We start from the raw sequence: 16073 nt of genomic DNA, 5'->3' as shown, positions 1-16073 counted from the left end.
CTCACGCCCCAACATCGTGCAGCCCTCCTCCAGTGGTGTCGCGACAGGCGTGAATGGAGGGACGAATGGAGACGTGTCGTCTTCAGCAATGAGAGTCGCTTCTGCCTTGGTGCCAATGATGGTCGTATGCGTGTTTGGCGCCGTGCAGGTGAGCGCCACAATCAGGACTGCATACGACCGAGGCACACAGGGCCAACACCCGGCATCATGGTGTGGGGAGCGATCTCCTACACTGGCCGTACACCACTGGTGATCGTCGAGGGGACACTGAATAGTGCACGGTACATCCAAACCGTCATCGAACCCATCGTTCTACCATTCCTAGACCGGCAAGGGAACTTGCTGTTCCAACAGGACAATGCACGTCCGCGTGTATCCCGTGCCACCCAACGTGCTCTAGAAGGTGTAAGTCAACTACCCTGGCCAGCAAGATCTCCGGATCTGTCCCCCATTGAGCATGTTTGGGACTGGATGAATCGTTGCCTCACGCGGTCTGCACGTCCAGCACGAATGCTGGTCCAACTGAGGCGCCAGGTGGAAATGGCATGGCAAGCCATTCCACAGGACTACATCCAGCATCTCTACGATCGTCTCCATGGGAGAATAGCAGCCTGCATTGCTGCGAAAGGTGGATATACACTGTACTAGTGCCGACATTGTGCATGCTCTGTTGCCTGTGTCTATGTGCCTGTGGTTCTGTCAGTGTGATTATGTGATGTATGTGACCCCAGGAATGTGTCAATAAAGTTTCCCCTTCCTGGGACAATGAATACACGGTGTTCTTATTTCAATTTCCAGGAGTGTAGTTCGTGGATGCAGTCAGTTTCTCAGTGCACCCAATAGTAGAAATGTGGTAGTTGCTTAAATATGTACCTGTTGCCCAATGATATCTGGCATGTTCCCATGAATTTTTTTTTTTTTTTTTTTTTATATAAATAGTTTTAAAACAGAAATGTATAAAATGTTTGTGCTGTTTTTATATGTTATGTTATTGTGTGGCTGCTTTTATTTGCACTGCTGTGATATTCACTAGCACTGTGTCTTAAAGCATGATAATTTCACATGGTTAGACTGCTACATATCTGTGGATGCAACTGCGTTATAAGTTGTTGGTAGTTCTGGTATGTGGTGAAGTTATCGATCATTCGATCGAAAGATGAAATAGACATTTTGTTAGAATGTCAGTTATTCCTATTTTGAAACCTGTTTAATGTACACTGATGAGCCAAAATATTATGACCACCTTCTTAGTAGCATATTGATCCACCTTTGGAATGCAGTGCAACAGTGATTCTGCCTTGCATTGATTCAACAAGTCCTTGGCAAGTTTTTGCAGGTATATGGCATCAGATACCTAGGCACAGGTCTCACAATTAAGATTAATTTATGAACTGGTGGTTTGTGTCCATGGTGCTCGTGTCCAATAGCATCCCAGATGTGTGTCATTGGTTCCAGAGCAGGTGAATTTAGTGTACAAGATGCCAACATAAAATCAGTATAATGCTACACAAACTACTGTGGCATAATTATCTTGCTGGAAGATGCCATTGCATTTGAGGAAGACATCAGTCATGAAGGGATGCAGGTGGTCTATAATAATGTTCATGTAGTTTACAGCTGTCATGGTATTTATGATTACTACCCCAAGCCCCAAGGACATCTACGTGAATGTCCTTCATGGTGTAATACTGCTTCCACTGTCCTGTGTCCATAGCAAGGTGCATGTTTCAGGCAGCCATCTGGAAATGATTGTCGAACTGGTGTAAAGTGTATGTGATTCGTATGCCCAGGTGACTGGTGACCATTGATCCATGATCCAATATTGTTGATTCCTTGTGCACTGCAGTCATAATGGACAATGTTGGACCAACATGGGAACAGGGAGGAGTCATCTGAAGCAAAGCCCCATGTTCAGCAATGTACACTGAATGGTGTGTTCAAAACTCTTGTACCTGCACAAGCATTGTACACTGTCATCAGATCTGCCACAGAGTCCATTCTGTGACTTGTGACTAGGCATGTATGTCCACCACCTTGTCACCTACTCTTGATTTCACTGTCCGTCAACTGGAAGTAGATGTTCAAGACCATAGCATGCAAACACCCAACCAGCTTCACCATTTCCAAAAGGCTGCTTCCCCAGCAACATGCCTTGATAATCTGTCCTCTGTGCATGTCAGTTATGTCTGGGGATTTCCTTATTTGCTGCTCATACTGTCACTAGAATGATTCCCAATTTGTCTCTGCTCCTCTTAGATACTTTCCTTACGGATTCACGTGTGTGCAGTGCCAAGGCAGTGGTCATAATTTTTTGGCTCATCAGTGTAAGACAAATTACAAATTAAATAACATATCTTCTTCCTGAAAGTTTGTCAGAGAAATGAGAAATGGCTGTAAGAATGCCTGTACAGATAGAATCCATGTAAGGTGGTACGCAAGATATCAATGTGACCTGTTGTTACTGAATCGACCAGTAGTGATGAACTCCCTCAGAAGAATTGAGTATGAGCATATTTCTTGCACAAGTAATTGCCAAACTTCAGCATTGTTGCTCATACAGTGTAGAGAATCTCCTGAACTTGAATATCATACCTGACATTCCAAAGCAAAACTTCTATTTATCAAATAATGACATACAAATATCCTTTGCAGTGCTGTACTACAAAGACTATTGAGACATCAGTGATGTGAGAAAGTTTTGCATATAGTGTAGGACCCAAAGACTGCTTGTGTAACATTTTTGTCCACATTGTGTTAATGACATCATTTGACTTTGTTAGTCCATGAAAATTATCTAATGTTCTTTAAAATCAATGAGAATATTCCTGCAAATTCTTCCTTCCATTGATACAAGGATTAACATATAATCCTGCAATATTCTCTCTCTCTCTCTCTCTCTCTCTCTCTCTCTCTCTCGAATCATATTCATGCCATTTAATGATTCATAGCAATCTATTACTTAACTTTGTTTATGTAAAATTGGCATTTTACTTACCACTACCATACTCCTAAAACTATTAAAATTTCACTTCTGTATTTCTGCATCAAAGTCAGCATCATTTTTGTAATAACGCAACTGTTTGTTCATTATAAGATTATCCTACAGCGCACTACTTTTGTACGATTGTTGTGATATACAGCCTCTGCCCAGAAAGTTTGATGAATAACGTCATATGCTCACAGTGGTAAGAGTTTCCAGATCCCACACCAGACAAGTCAAGACATGGCTGAACAAGTTCCCCAGCAGCAGTACTGCAAGTGTCCTTCTCGTGTGCAAAAAGACTGAGCAAGGTAGTGCAGTGGTTAGCACACTGGACGATGGTTCAAACCCACGTCTAGCCATACACATTTTGATTTTCCGTGATTTCTGTAAATTGCTTAAAACAAATGCTGAGATGGTTGCTTTGAAAGGGCGCGGCCAATTTCCTTCTCCATCTTCCCTAATATGAGCTTGTGCTCAATCTCTAATGATTTCCTCATCAGTAGAATGTTAAACAATAATCTCCATCTCGTGTAAATTGCATGGTGTAGAGTGAAGGTGTATTGCACACAGTCAGAACACAAAATGGATCAGCGAACGAATATGCTATTTTGTTTCAAACTTGAAAAATCAGTTAAAGTCTCTTGAAATGCTGATAATAGTTTACGAAGAATGTGCTGTCACCTTGAAGTGTATTTGACTGGTTTAAGTGGTTCCGAGACGGGCAAGACACCTTGGAAGATGGCCACTGAGCTGACTGGCCTGTAACTGTTTGCACCGTGGAGAGTGTACTGGAAATAAAGGAACTCTTGTCCCAGGATTGTCGTGTGACAGCACGAATGATGGACAACAAAGTGGGAATAGTGCCCACCTCAAAGTGATGTAAGCTTTGGTCCTGACCTTTTCCCCACACTTTGATGCCATAAAAAATGCAACTTCAATTAACGCCTGTGGAGACATCATCAACATGGTGGGTAGAGAGCCAAATTTCCTGAAAACCATCATCGTGAGCAACAAGACCTGGTGTGTGAGGTAAAATTCCAAAGGTAAGTGACACAGTATAATGTGGTGGGGTTATAAAATCGCCAAAAAGCAAGAAGGAACATAGTGAGAGATCCCACATCAGGATAATGCTTGCGGTGTTCTTCGAATCTGAGTGTCTCATCCATAAAGAATTCCTCCTGGTGGGCACCACATTACATGCTGGAAATGCAAAAATGTCTGCTGTAACAGATAAAATGGGTATGCACCCGTACACCAAACAAGATGACTTGGTCCCTTTCCACGAATGTACCTGGGCGCACACTGCCTTTCTGGTACAGTAGTTCCTGACCGTTAGGGGTGTAGTCACTCAATAACCCACTCTACTCCCCTGACTTGTCTGCCCCAGATTTTTTTCTCATTTGTAAAATTGAAATCTGTGCTGAAAGTTAAGAGGTTCGGACGTAATGTTATGACCCAACTGAAGTCTATCTGTAAGGACCCCAGATTGCACAAAGGGTTTCCGTGACTTGTACAGCTGTTACCGGAAGTGCATTATCATCGATGGGGTTTACTTCGAAGGACAGAAACTGCTGTCTCAGGTAACTCGTCAATCTGTTTGCGATATAGCCACATTCACCGAACTTTCTCGACAGAGGTTGTATATTATTCTTCAACACTTTGACATTAATTTTTGTTTTGCCATACATCCTCCCTTTTCACCAAGGGAAAACCTGTGGCATATTTTTTGATTATTGACTAATAGAAATTGAAATAATTGTATTACTGAAGTTCTCACAGATGTTACTCTTATATTATTAAAACTTTTTAAGAGACAAAAATTTAACATGGAGATATATTTCTTAAGCTCATATGTAATTGGCAGAAGTGACAAGCAAAATAATGTATTGTGTGTGTGTGTGTGTGTGTGTGTGTGTGTGTGTGTGTGTGTGTGTCTATATATATATATATATATATATATATATATATATATATATATTGTATCTTATAAGTGCTGAAATGAATCAGAATCAAAGCTTCCACTCTGCAGCTGTGTCTAAATTGAAAGTGACCTTACATCACAAAATACAAGGGCCAGGTTTGAGTCATGGAGAGCCCAAGCATTTTAACTTTTGAGGAAAATTCATTGCTGTGAACAGTTAAGACATGCATATTTTCATGTTGGAAATCATTTACCTGTAAAGAAAGGAAAAGAGTTCTGTTAAAGAGTACTGGATCAAAGATTTTTTTTTACCACTGGCACCTCCCGTTATTTTCTGGGAGGAGGTGGATATGTTTACAGATCTGCAGCCATTTGTAAAGCATTTACGTATGCATCTATACCCTGCAAGCCACCTTCTGGTGTGTGGAAGATGGTACTTTGTGTACCAGTGTCACTTCCCCCCTTCCCTGTTTCAGCTGCAAATATTTTGCAGGAAGAATGATTGCCGGTAAGCCTGTGTGTAGGCTCTAATCCCTCTAATTTATCTTCATGATCTTTTCATAAGATACGTGTAGGAGGAAGGAGTGTATTTGTTGACTATTCTTGGAACGTTTTAACATGAAACTGCACCTTATTGCAGAATGCTTCGCTTGCAGCAAAGTTGATTAATCATTTCTGTGATGCCTTCATTCTTACTAAATGTAGTGTGGTTAATTAAAATACAGTACAATTAACATAGAAAACAAATGTTTTAATATGATTTTGTTATATACTCATAACTACTCTTCTTTTATCATGAACATAATTTTCTGTTGTTAATCAGTGATGTAAAAGGATATAAATCACGAAAACTTTAGAGTAAAAAGTTAGAAATTGTTTGTAGAGAAAACTAATATACTAAGAGCTGCGTAAGCATTTTTGAGCAGTTTTTTGCCAGTAATTCATAATGTTGATAACTTTGCTGATAAATATTTGCAATGATTTCATTGAACTTTCCTTTGTCTGAAATTTCCAGACAGCAGCTTGTTATTGTGCTCAGGAAGAGGAGGAAGATGTTGCTATGGACGGAGAACCAGTTAAGGCACCTGTTGGAAATAAACAGCCAGTTTGCTCTCCTGGGATACCGCAAAATTTTGGCCGGAATATGACCTTCCCACGTGGTCACACAAGTTATTCACAGCGCCACGAGTTGCCAGCCATTGTCACGGAGGGTGATGCTTATAGAAGTCACGGAGAGGTAATTTCAACAATATGTTCTTTCTTCTTTTTATAAGACTTTACCCATGTAAAAGAGACACTTGAAAAGTAACTCACTTTAGCATTTGATACTTAGATGTTCCTTCTTCAGAGAAGAAAGAGGGACTAGTGATTGGTTGAGGTTGGAAAGTGTCGAGGGTAGATCACTAGGACTCTTGGTGGAGAGGGACACCATCTGTTGTGTGGAGAGGAGAGGCAAAGATGATGGAGATTATGTCAGAGAGAGTAGGTGGTGACATAATGCAGTGCTAAGCAATGTGCTGGCTTCAGACAGAAGATGACAGATGGGGCAGAGTGAGACATAATGATGAATTAAAGAAGAAGAGAAATGAAAAGTTGAATGAATAGTGCAACCAAGAAGTGGTATGAGAAGAGGAATAGAGTGTGGGAAGAAAACATCAAGAAAGAGTGAATGGGGAAAGAGAACTGAAAATAGAAATAAATAATTCAGTAAATGATCTGTGACTCACCCAGGCTTCAGACAGGTAGCATTAAGTATGCACGGCTGAACGACTTGGCTGACATGGTGGGTATTTTATTTACAGGTCACATGATAGATTTATGATTTAAGTTTATAGAGAACAACATTAGGCAAGTGAAAAACATCACTTTCGTGTAACTTAACTGATTTATGCAGTGCTCGCTAGGAAAGTTTTCAGGTGGCACAGCTGTTGTGTTCTATATTTAATTGGCGTTCGGAATGACATCTTGTGCCAAAAGTGGAAGCTGCGAGCTACCAGGCCGCCCGGTCTGCCCTGAATCAGTGTATATGTTAATGAAAACTGTACCAAAATCCCTACAGTAGTTCCTAATAAGATTATCCTTCACATACAGAGAGAAAAACATGTTGGGGGACTTCAACATAGAAAGGGTATACTTAGAAGTATAGCTTCAGGTAATAATAATTTTATATGGCTCTGTGGCCTGGACGATATTGACTTGACTCAGGAAGATGTGCGTGTAGCACAAAATGTGCAAAACCCAGAATGGAAAGCAATAATAGCTCAGATAAATGCGACAATGTTGTCTTAGTGAGAGTGTAGAACCATACCTATTGCGAGGAGTGGTGAAGATGAAATGCTCTCGTTCATACAGTAACTTGCACTCATTACTCTGTGAGAGTAAAAAGCTAGTTGTGTTGCACAGAAGCGATATTTTATGAATCTGTGCTGGCGATGTCAGTAGATTTGTTTTCTTTGAGGTAATTCATAATGATTGAACACGGTATATGTTCCAGAATCCTACCACAAATCAACGTCAATGATATTGGTCTGCAATTCAGTGGATTATTCCTGTGTCCTTGCTATTGTTTTGGTGTGATCTGTGCAACTTCCCAGTATTTAGGTGTGCATCTTTCATCAAGCAAGCTGTTTTATATGATTCCTAAGTGTGAAGCTACTATATCAGCCAACTCTGCAAGAAAGCTAATTTGTATACAACTGGGGCCAGAATACTTGCCTTCATTAAATGATTTAAGCTGCTTTGCTACCATGAGGATATCTACTTCTAAATTAATCATGTCAGCAGCTGTTCTTGATCTGAACTCTGGAATATTTACTTCATCTTCTTTGATAAAGTACTTTTCAAAATCATGTTTAGTAACTCCATTTTAGTGGCACTGTAATTGGTAACATTACTATTGGTATCATGCCGTGTAGGTATTGATTGTATACTGCCACTGGTGTACTTTACATATGGCCAAAATCTTTTGGGATTTTCTGCGAGCTTTCGAGGCAGTTTTGTTGTGGGAATTGTTAAAAGCATCTCACATTGTACCCCTGCTAAGTATTAAGTTTCTCTAAAACTTTGCCGATCTTGGGGATTTCACATTCATCTAAATTTGATGTACTTTTTAATCGCCTCTACAAGTGTTCCTGACGAGTTTTGTGTGCCGTGAGGGATATGTTCCACCTCGTATTAAATTATTTGATATAGATCTCTCAATTACTGTTGATATTATTTCCTTGAATTCAAGACACATCTGGTCTAAACTTAGTTCAGAAGGAATGAAGTCTATCTCTTAGGAAGGTATCAAATAAATATATTTTACAAGTATTTTTAATGGGTTTGGATGTGATTGTATTCAGGCTCGCTACAATGACGTTGTTGTGTTTTTGTAACCATTTACAATTCAAGTGAGCTCCTGAACAAATTGCTCAAACTAATATTCAGAGAAAACATTTATTACAATTTTGGATGAAGTTTTATGCTTACCACCTTCTTTGACCCTCAATTTTTGCTAACATATTGAAGGTAGGTTGAAGTTGATACCAACTGTAACTGAGCAAGTGGGTACCTATTTGAGACAATACTTCTTTGAATCTTTCAGAAATTGTAACATCTGAGTCAAGGGTTTGAGAAAAAGAGCAAATTATTAATTTATTTCAGTTCTCAAATATAACCTCTACCCATACTAATTCACAATAACTATCTGTTTCGATTTCATTACAATATTAACTACTTTTAGCATCAACAAACATGCCAACATCAACTGTATTTAATTCATCCTTTCTGAAGATGTGAAGGTCCTTTCTAAAAATTTCAACTGACTTTATCTGCAACTAAAGCCAGCTTTCAGCCGAGATGGTAATTTTTGTACATTTTAGGAAGTATACAGAAGGTAAGTGTGCTCGGATCAGGAAGCATACAGACTTCTATGGAGGCAGTTAAAACCTTTTAAGGTATTTACGGCTCTTAGAATTTTATGTTGATCATTCTGGATTCAAGGACAAAACTACATAAAATAAATACATTGCTTGACACAAGAAAAGTGAAATGAAATGTTACTTCACCAGTGGATATGATATGTGATGTTACTTCAGTAACAAATAAATTGACAGTATGAGCCCATATATCAGTATGACATTTCAATCCTCTGGTCTGGATATGTGCATTTATTTGGTTTGAAAGGGTGTCATAAAGCCATATAGTCCTCTCATGAGGCAAGCTGGCCCCTATCTATAGTAACTGGTTCTGTTAAGCGTGATCTCAGTTTGCATAAGTCCATCGTATTCTGTGCAGTTGTGGCATGTCATATATTGGTCAGACTGTCAGGACCTTGAAGGACCAGTGTGTTGAGCATAAGTGTCACGCACACTTACAACAGCTAAGCAAATCAGCTAGAGTTGCCAGATTTCAGTGAGGGAAAGTAGGAACACATTTATCGACACTGACATTTTTTAAAATAATTATGTTCACTGGACATTTTCTTCATAATACACTCAACACAATGAAGAGGAGTACCTTCCAGTTGAGCAGGCAATTCTCAACATTTTTCATTAGACAATACTGTCTTATAAAAATCACTGCAACTTTCATCATAATTGAAATAAGTGTACAACTCATTTTTGTTAGATAAATTGAACATATGTTTCGCTCATCCCTCCATTTAATGTTCATAATGGAGAAAACTCTCTCTGTGAATGCATTTGAAGGAAATATACTTAAAACAAATCTAACTAAAACTAAAACACTGCACAATTTTGATGTATCAATCATTTCTATAATGTAGACCCATCTCTGTGGTATTGCCATAGTAGCTAACTTTGCTTTCAAATGGTCATTCCCCCCTCCCAAATAAAAGAGAAATCAGAAACATTTGTGACCTCTGAATACATATTATCTACAATTAGGAAATCAACAATACAAAATCATTCCGCTAATTTCAGAATAATTTTTTTTTTTAAAGTGATATACAATCCATTAATGACAAAACATTACTCTCATCAAAATCAAACCGTTTATTTAAATATTTCAGTCAAACTTCATATACACTGAAGAGCCAAAGAAACGGGCACACCTGCCTAATATTGTGCAGGGCCCCCGCAAGCACGCAGAAGTGCCACAACACGACGGGGCATGGACTTGACTAACATCTGAAGTAGTGTTGGAGAGAATTTACTCCATGAATCCTGCAGGGCTGTCCATAAATCCGTAAGAGTAAAAGGGGGTGGAGATCTCTTCTGAACAGCATGTTGCAAGGGATCCCAGATATGCTCAATAATGTTCATGTTTGGGGAGTTTAGTGGCCAGTGGAAATGTTTAAATTCAGAAGTGTGCTGCTGGAGCCACACTCTAGCAATTCTGGACGTGTGGGGTGTTGCATTGTCCTGCTGGAATTGTCCAAGTCCCTTGGAATTCACAATGGACATGAATGGATGCAGGTGATCAGACAGGATGCTTATGTATGTGTGAGTTGTATCTAGATGTACCAGGGTTCCCATATAACTCCAGCTGCACATACTTCACACCATTACAGAGCCTCCACCAACTTGAACAGTCCCCTGCCGACATTCAGTGTTCATGGATTAATGGGGTCGTCTCCATACCCGTACATGTCCATCCACTTGATACAGTTTGAAATGAGACTCGTCCGACCAGGTGACATGTTTCTAGCCATCAACAGTTCAGTGCTGGTATTCATTGGCCCAGGTGAGCCGTAAAGCTTTGTGTCATGCAGTCATCAAGGGTAAATGAGTGTTCCTTCAGCTCTGCAAGCTCATATTGATTTTTTTGTTGAATGGTTCGCACGCTGACATTTGTTGATGGCCCAGCACTGAAATATGCAGCAATTTGCAGAAGGGTTGCACTTCTGTCATGCTGAATGATTCTCTTCAGTTGTCGTTGGTCCCATCTTTTTCCAGCCCCAGAGGTGTCAGAGTTTAATGTTTTATCAGATTCTTGATATCCACAGTACACTCATGAAATGGTCATACAGGAAAATCTGCACTTCATTGCTACCTCAGACTTGCTGTGTCCCATTGATTGTGCGCCGACTATAACACCACATTCAAACTCTGTTAAATCTTGATAAACTGCCATTGTAGCTGCAGTAACTGATCTAACAACTGCGCCAGACACTTGTTTCTTATATAGGCGTTGCCGACCACAGTGCCATATTCTGCCTGTTTACATATCTTTGTGTTTGAATACGCATGCCTATACTAACTGCTTTGGTGCTTCGGTGTCTGTCTATATTCTTCCAGTTGTGTTTCTTTTTCACCTGGGATCAGGCCCTCCAACTGATCTAGCAATTGTTGCATGTTATTGCACATTATAACCAAAAAGCAGGTCAGTTATTCTAACTCCATTTTTATTTTCTCCATCACATGGTATACTTCACAAATTGTCAGTTCATTTTTTTCGAAGTTGAGTGCACCCTTCAAAAAAACATCAGTTAAGTGCAAGGAAAATTGTAGATATAATTCCACTGAAGTAAGTTGTTTTCCTGAACCAGACACATCTATTAAGTTGTTTTTAATGAAGCTGGGCAATTGTCTACACTAGAAAAGTATGATATAATTGTAGTAAGATTTCTCAACAATCTTTCTATGGCAGGCTTTAGGCTTAAACACCTTGTTGGAACATGTCTCAACAAAGCATTTTATTCTATGTTAACAAATTAAAAAAAAATATTTCAGCTGAGATACCCTTTTAGCTGAATTTGAGAAATAGTTGAGAGTCTTAATTATTAACATTTCGATATCTATTGACATAGTGATCATACCAAATTTACAGTAATTATGGACTATATGTGCACAGCAGTTTGATTTCACTGTATCATGATTTTCCTTTTGTAAGTAAACTTGAAGAGAGATTTCTTCCCATAGTTTGCATTTGTATTGTCAGCAGTAAAACTTTAAACCCGGAACAAATTCAACTCGTATTTTGGAATCCTTTTCAAGATCTGATCAGACATTGCAGATGTAGATTCATCAGAGTCCTCATAGAAATCTAGAATACTGTGGGACACACTTGCTTGCACATCAAGATACCTTACACCCAAATAGGATAGTACTTTTGATTAACCTTTGTTGGAAGTGTCAAATCCCACACCAAAAAACTTGTTATCCTTCAACTTCTGAGTTAAATTATTGACGCTACTTGGTCTCAGAACACCAGTAAGGAATGTCTCACATTTTGTTTTACCACACATGGTTTTGTTCGCAATTGTTGAATCTGGGAATAACTGAGAAGATATTTTTACATTGCAGTCAGTGCTGGCATAGCTAAGATGATTAACTGTGTGAAAAGTGAGTTTAAGCTCAGATGCTGTTATCTGAAAATGAAGAAAGAAGCACTAATAATATCTTTTTATAATTGGCTAAACAGATTATTACCTTGAAAATTAGAAGTGTTGAAATTAGTGTGAACCTACTACATACCTTGTCTGCTTCAACAGAGTCCATCTTGTAGAGACTTTTTATCAGTGTGGTTTTTACTAGTATTAATTGTTTGTGTTTGTGGTTGACACTGTTAAAATGATGCCGAACATCAGTTATGCCACCGTGTAAAATCGAAAATCCCTCTCCAGCTTTTCCAACACATAAGGTACACCTTGCTTTATATACATTTTCTGGAACTGGCCGCAATTCTGGAAATTCTTTTTCCCAAGCTGAACGATACACATGCAGTTTTCTATTCCGGTGTGTGCTGGTTTTGAATATCTAATTTTCTTTTTGTGGGATTTGTCACAGTCCCATCCATTTTGAACACACTACTTCCACAAAGAAATAAGTTCTAAAACATAAAATATACAATGGCTTGCATAAAGTGTTGAATCTGCTCCCGAAATGAACAAAACAATGTGCCTCATTGCATGGAGTGGAAGTACAGCTTGTTCAGAAAAGGAAGAAAAATTCTGAGGGGGTGTGGCATTGGGAGAGCAAGCTGCACTTCCATCATACAGTGCTATTGCTACACTCGCAGTTACATACAGTTATCAATTTATGCCCAAGCAAGGCTCCAGTCGGAATTGATAGTTCCATGTTGAGTGATGGTGCTTTTTTGCTCCTAATTCCATATCGTAGACAATTAGAAATTGAAAAGAGCCAGTAATAAAACTTACATTGTGGCAATAAAAAGAACACATCCCAACAATCACTTTGCAATGGTAACAAGACAAGGTTCTGTGTTGGATTGCTGAGGTTGACAGCGACAGACATAAAACGTGAGCAGGCCTAAGTTGGTCGACTTCTGCCGAGCAAGAACTAGGCAGGACTCGTTGATCTGTTTGTTAATATTCTGCACACAATGCAGTTCTGATTCCGATGTCACATCCGTCTTGTTCTCAGTCCCAACTGCCATCACATTTGCACCCTAGCATGTAGAATGTAATCAGCATTGTAAAATTTGATACTGAAAGATTAAAAAATATATGTCATTATACCTCATGTTCAAAATCGGATTGTTTGGCATATGGTTAAAGGTTTGCACCGTGCCCAGAACAAAATGGGAAAATTCTGTATTGTTCTGGCTAAAATCGTATGTCTGGCAACCCTAAAATCAGGTATTGCAAAACACGGTCTTGCACCAGTCATCTTATGGGATATGATGGTGTGGGGATTCTGGCATGTACTTCCAGCTATTGGCATAGTGTTCTTAAGGAAGCATTTAAGATTAAATTAGCAAGTAACCTTGTAAATAGAGATGGAGATTTTTGCTTCATTTCTATGTGGAATCCTGCTCTCTGTCTTATCAAAAAATGGGAAAAGAGTAAATGCTATGCCCCTCATTACTTAGTAATTTTCACTTTCGATAAGTTTGTTCATCTTTGGTTGTGTGGTGGCGCTAATGTTTATTTTTTGTGTGTGTGGGGGGGGGGGGGGCTGGAATTGATATGCAAACCAAGGTTTTAAATTCAATTTATGAATGTCCATCCTATTGCATGGACAACACTTACTTGCTGCAGTTCTGCCTTGATAATGGCAGGGTGGCCACCTGTTGGTTATCTATGCGATGATGTGTCACCTGGCTGCACTTTCATAGTTTACTTGAACATAGTATACACCAGGAAAAGCTCAGGTCTGACACTGAAGACTCTTGTCATGTGTAAGTTAACCGAATGTTACTCTATTAGTAAAAATGAAGGAGGCTGGATGGGGACTGTCCACATTGAGGCGGCGTTAGGTAAAGTAGTTAAGTGTAAATTTCACTTTGAATTACTGTAAGATGTTCATAATGTGAGTGTGTTAGTAGTATGGTTTTATGAACTTATGCAATCACTACTATTCTCTCTCTCTCTCTCTCTCTCTCTCTCTCTCTTCCTCTCCCTCTCCCTGTCTCAATTTTTCCATATTGTTATACCTCTTCAGTCTTCAAGAAGGGATTTGAAATCAGTAGTTTCTTTGTCTTCCTTTATAACAACTTTGTGTTTCATGCTTCAGTAGAGCCCAGATGAGTCTTATTGTATTTTACATATCTTGCTACAGATATTGTGACCCACCAATTACAGTCAAAAATGATTTAAAAAGACAGAGTATTGAATTTAGTCAATAAATAGGAGGACATGTGTGGTTGCCATACCTTGTATTCTTCCATCCAATTTCAATTAACATTTTATAATTCTTGTTAAATCTTCTAATTTAAACTGTTAGTGTTTTCATTACTTGACTGATGAAGTTTGTGTGTGGCTAGAGAGAGAGAGAGAGAGAGAGAGAGAGAGAGAGAGAGAGAGAGAGAGAAGTAAGGTATCTTTAATGTAGAGTCATCTTGTTGAATTGAAAAAAATTAGTGCAGTGATTGTTTTCTTCCATTAGCCTGAAAGCAGTTCATGCAGCGATGGGCACTTATCGGACATAATGCCAGATGTGGCAATGGCAACAGCGTCCTTTGGCCAACTGCAGTTACAAGATGGTCAGGAACTGGAGCTTGACCTCGGTGATGGAGCAAGCCATTTGGGATTTGGAGGCCTCAGCACTGTATCAACTAGGGGTCCGAGCTCTCGTGCTGCATCTCACAGTGCTGCACCCTACCATCGCTACCTGTCTGTTGTCGGTCCCAGCCCTCCCCCTCCATATCGTCCATCACCATCTCTTGGACATGGACACTCTACATACCATTCAGGTCCACCACGCTTCATATAGTCCACTGGTATTCCCTCTTTTATTAAAGAGGAGTGCCCAAGCTCATGGGTGCAAAACTTCTTCTGGTGTTACAGCAGGATCTGAATTTCACTGGGAATGTGTGTTGTTATGTTCAGACAGCTTCAGTGATGATGCATGTATTGTATAACATGCAAGTAGTAATTTGTATGTATAGATAGCCACTGCTGGAATCTGGTAGCAAGTTTCTTTTGTGACATTTGTATAAAGTTTATTGATATAACGCTATTTTAATGTGATAGTAACACATGTGAAAGTGTTAGAGCTGTGTTATACGTTCATTTGCGAAATGAAATGGAAGCTTGTAAATATTGTTACCTTTTTTCATTTTCATTACTTTGTTATTGTTACTGTTACTTTTCTCTCTGTTTTTTTTCTTTTTTTTAAGTAATAGTTCTGTGAAGCAGAGACTGAGAAAGCACAAGCATTGGTCAATGAGTAATCCTCTGGTGCAGAATTGCTGGTAGAAATACTAATGTCACTTGTATGTGCTTTGTTCATTTTCTGCTGACACAAATTCAAATCACTCTCTATTTGCTATCTGCATTGAAATAATGGCACTGCCATAAGTACCAGAAAATTACTCGTATCTTAATCAAAAATATTGTTTTGAGAATCTGATACCAAGCTTCTGGGAAACTAAGTTAAGATGATGGGTTTTGTAGAATCTGCTGTTACTGTTGTGATTTAAAAATGAAGCCAAAAAATTATATTTTTTAGTTTTTTTTAGAATTTGTGGGGAAACAGCTGAAGCCATTTACTCTAAAGTTATTAACAATAACTTGTGGAATGGATGCCAGTTACGAGGTGTAGTCATGGAATGGGCACCTCATGATGCAGTGCCATAAAACTCTGTATTAAAGATTTGTGGAAACCAGCACTGCTAGCCACTCACTCCTTGCTTAATCATCACTTATGATGTGTACTCTGGTCAGAATTCTTTACAGACACCCTAGAGATATATTAATGCTCACTCTCAAGGTTTGAGCATGTTGTACTTATTCTGTGTGTCACGAGCTTCTACATTCCT

General features: G+C 39.1%; 1 protein-coding gene across 1 annotated transcript in view; it reads left to right on the top strand.

Moving 5' to 3' along the window:
• The window catches only part of LOC124723203 (BTB/POZ domain-containing protein 7), a 50826-nt gene extending 35201 nt beyond the window's left edge, over window positions 1–15625 (top strand). Inside the window, exons 8-9 of the mRNA XM_047248395.1 lie at window positions 5920–6141; window positions 14699–15625. Coding sequence (XP_047104351.1) covers window positions 5920–6141; window positions 14699–15025 — 549 coding nt within the window. The 3' untranslated portion in view covers window positions 15026–15625. The remainder of the gene's footprint in view (window positions 1–5919; window positions 6142–14698) is intronic.
• Window positions 15626–16073: the final 448 nt, after the last annotated feature.

Source organism: Schistocerca piceifrons, chromosome X (assembly GCF_021461385.2).
Source record: "Schistocerca piceifrons isolate TAMUIC-IGC-003096 chromosome X, iqSchPice1.1, whole genome shotgun sequence".
In the NCBI taxonomy this organism is placed as follows: domain Eukaryota; kingdom Metazoa; phylum Arthropoda; class Insecta; order Orthoptera; family Acrididae; genus Schistocerca; species Schistocerca piceifrons.
This window is presented reverse-complemented; position numbering and strand designations above follow the sequence as displayed.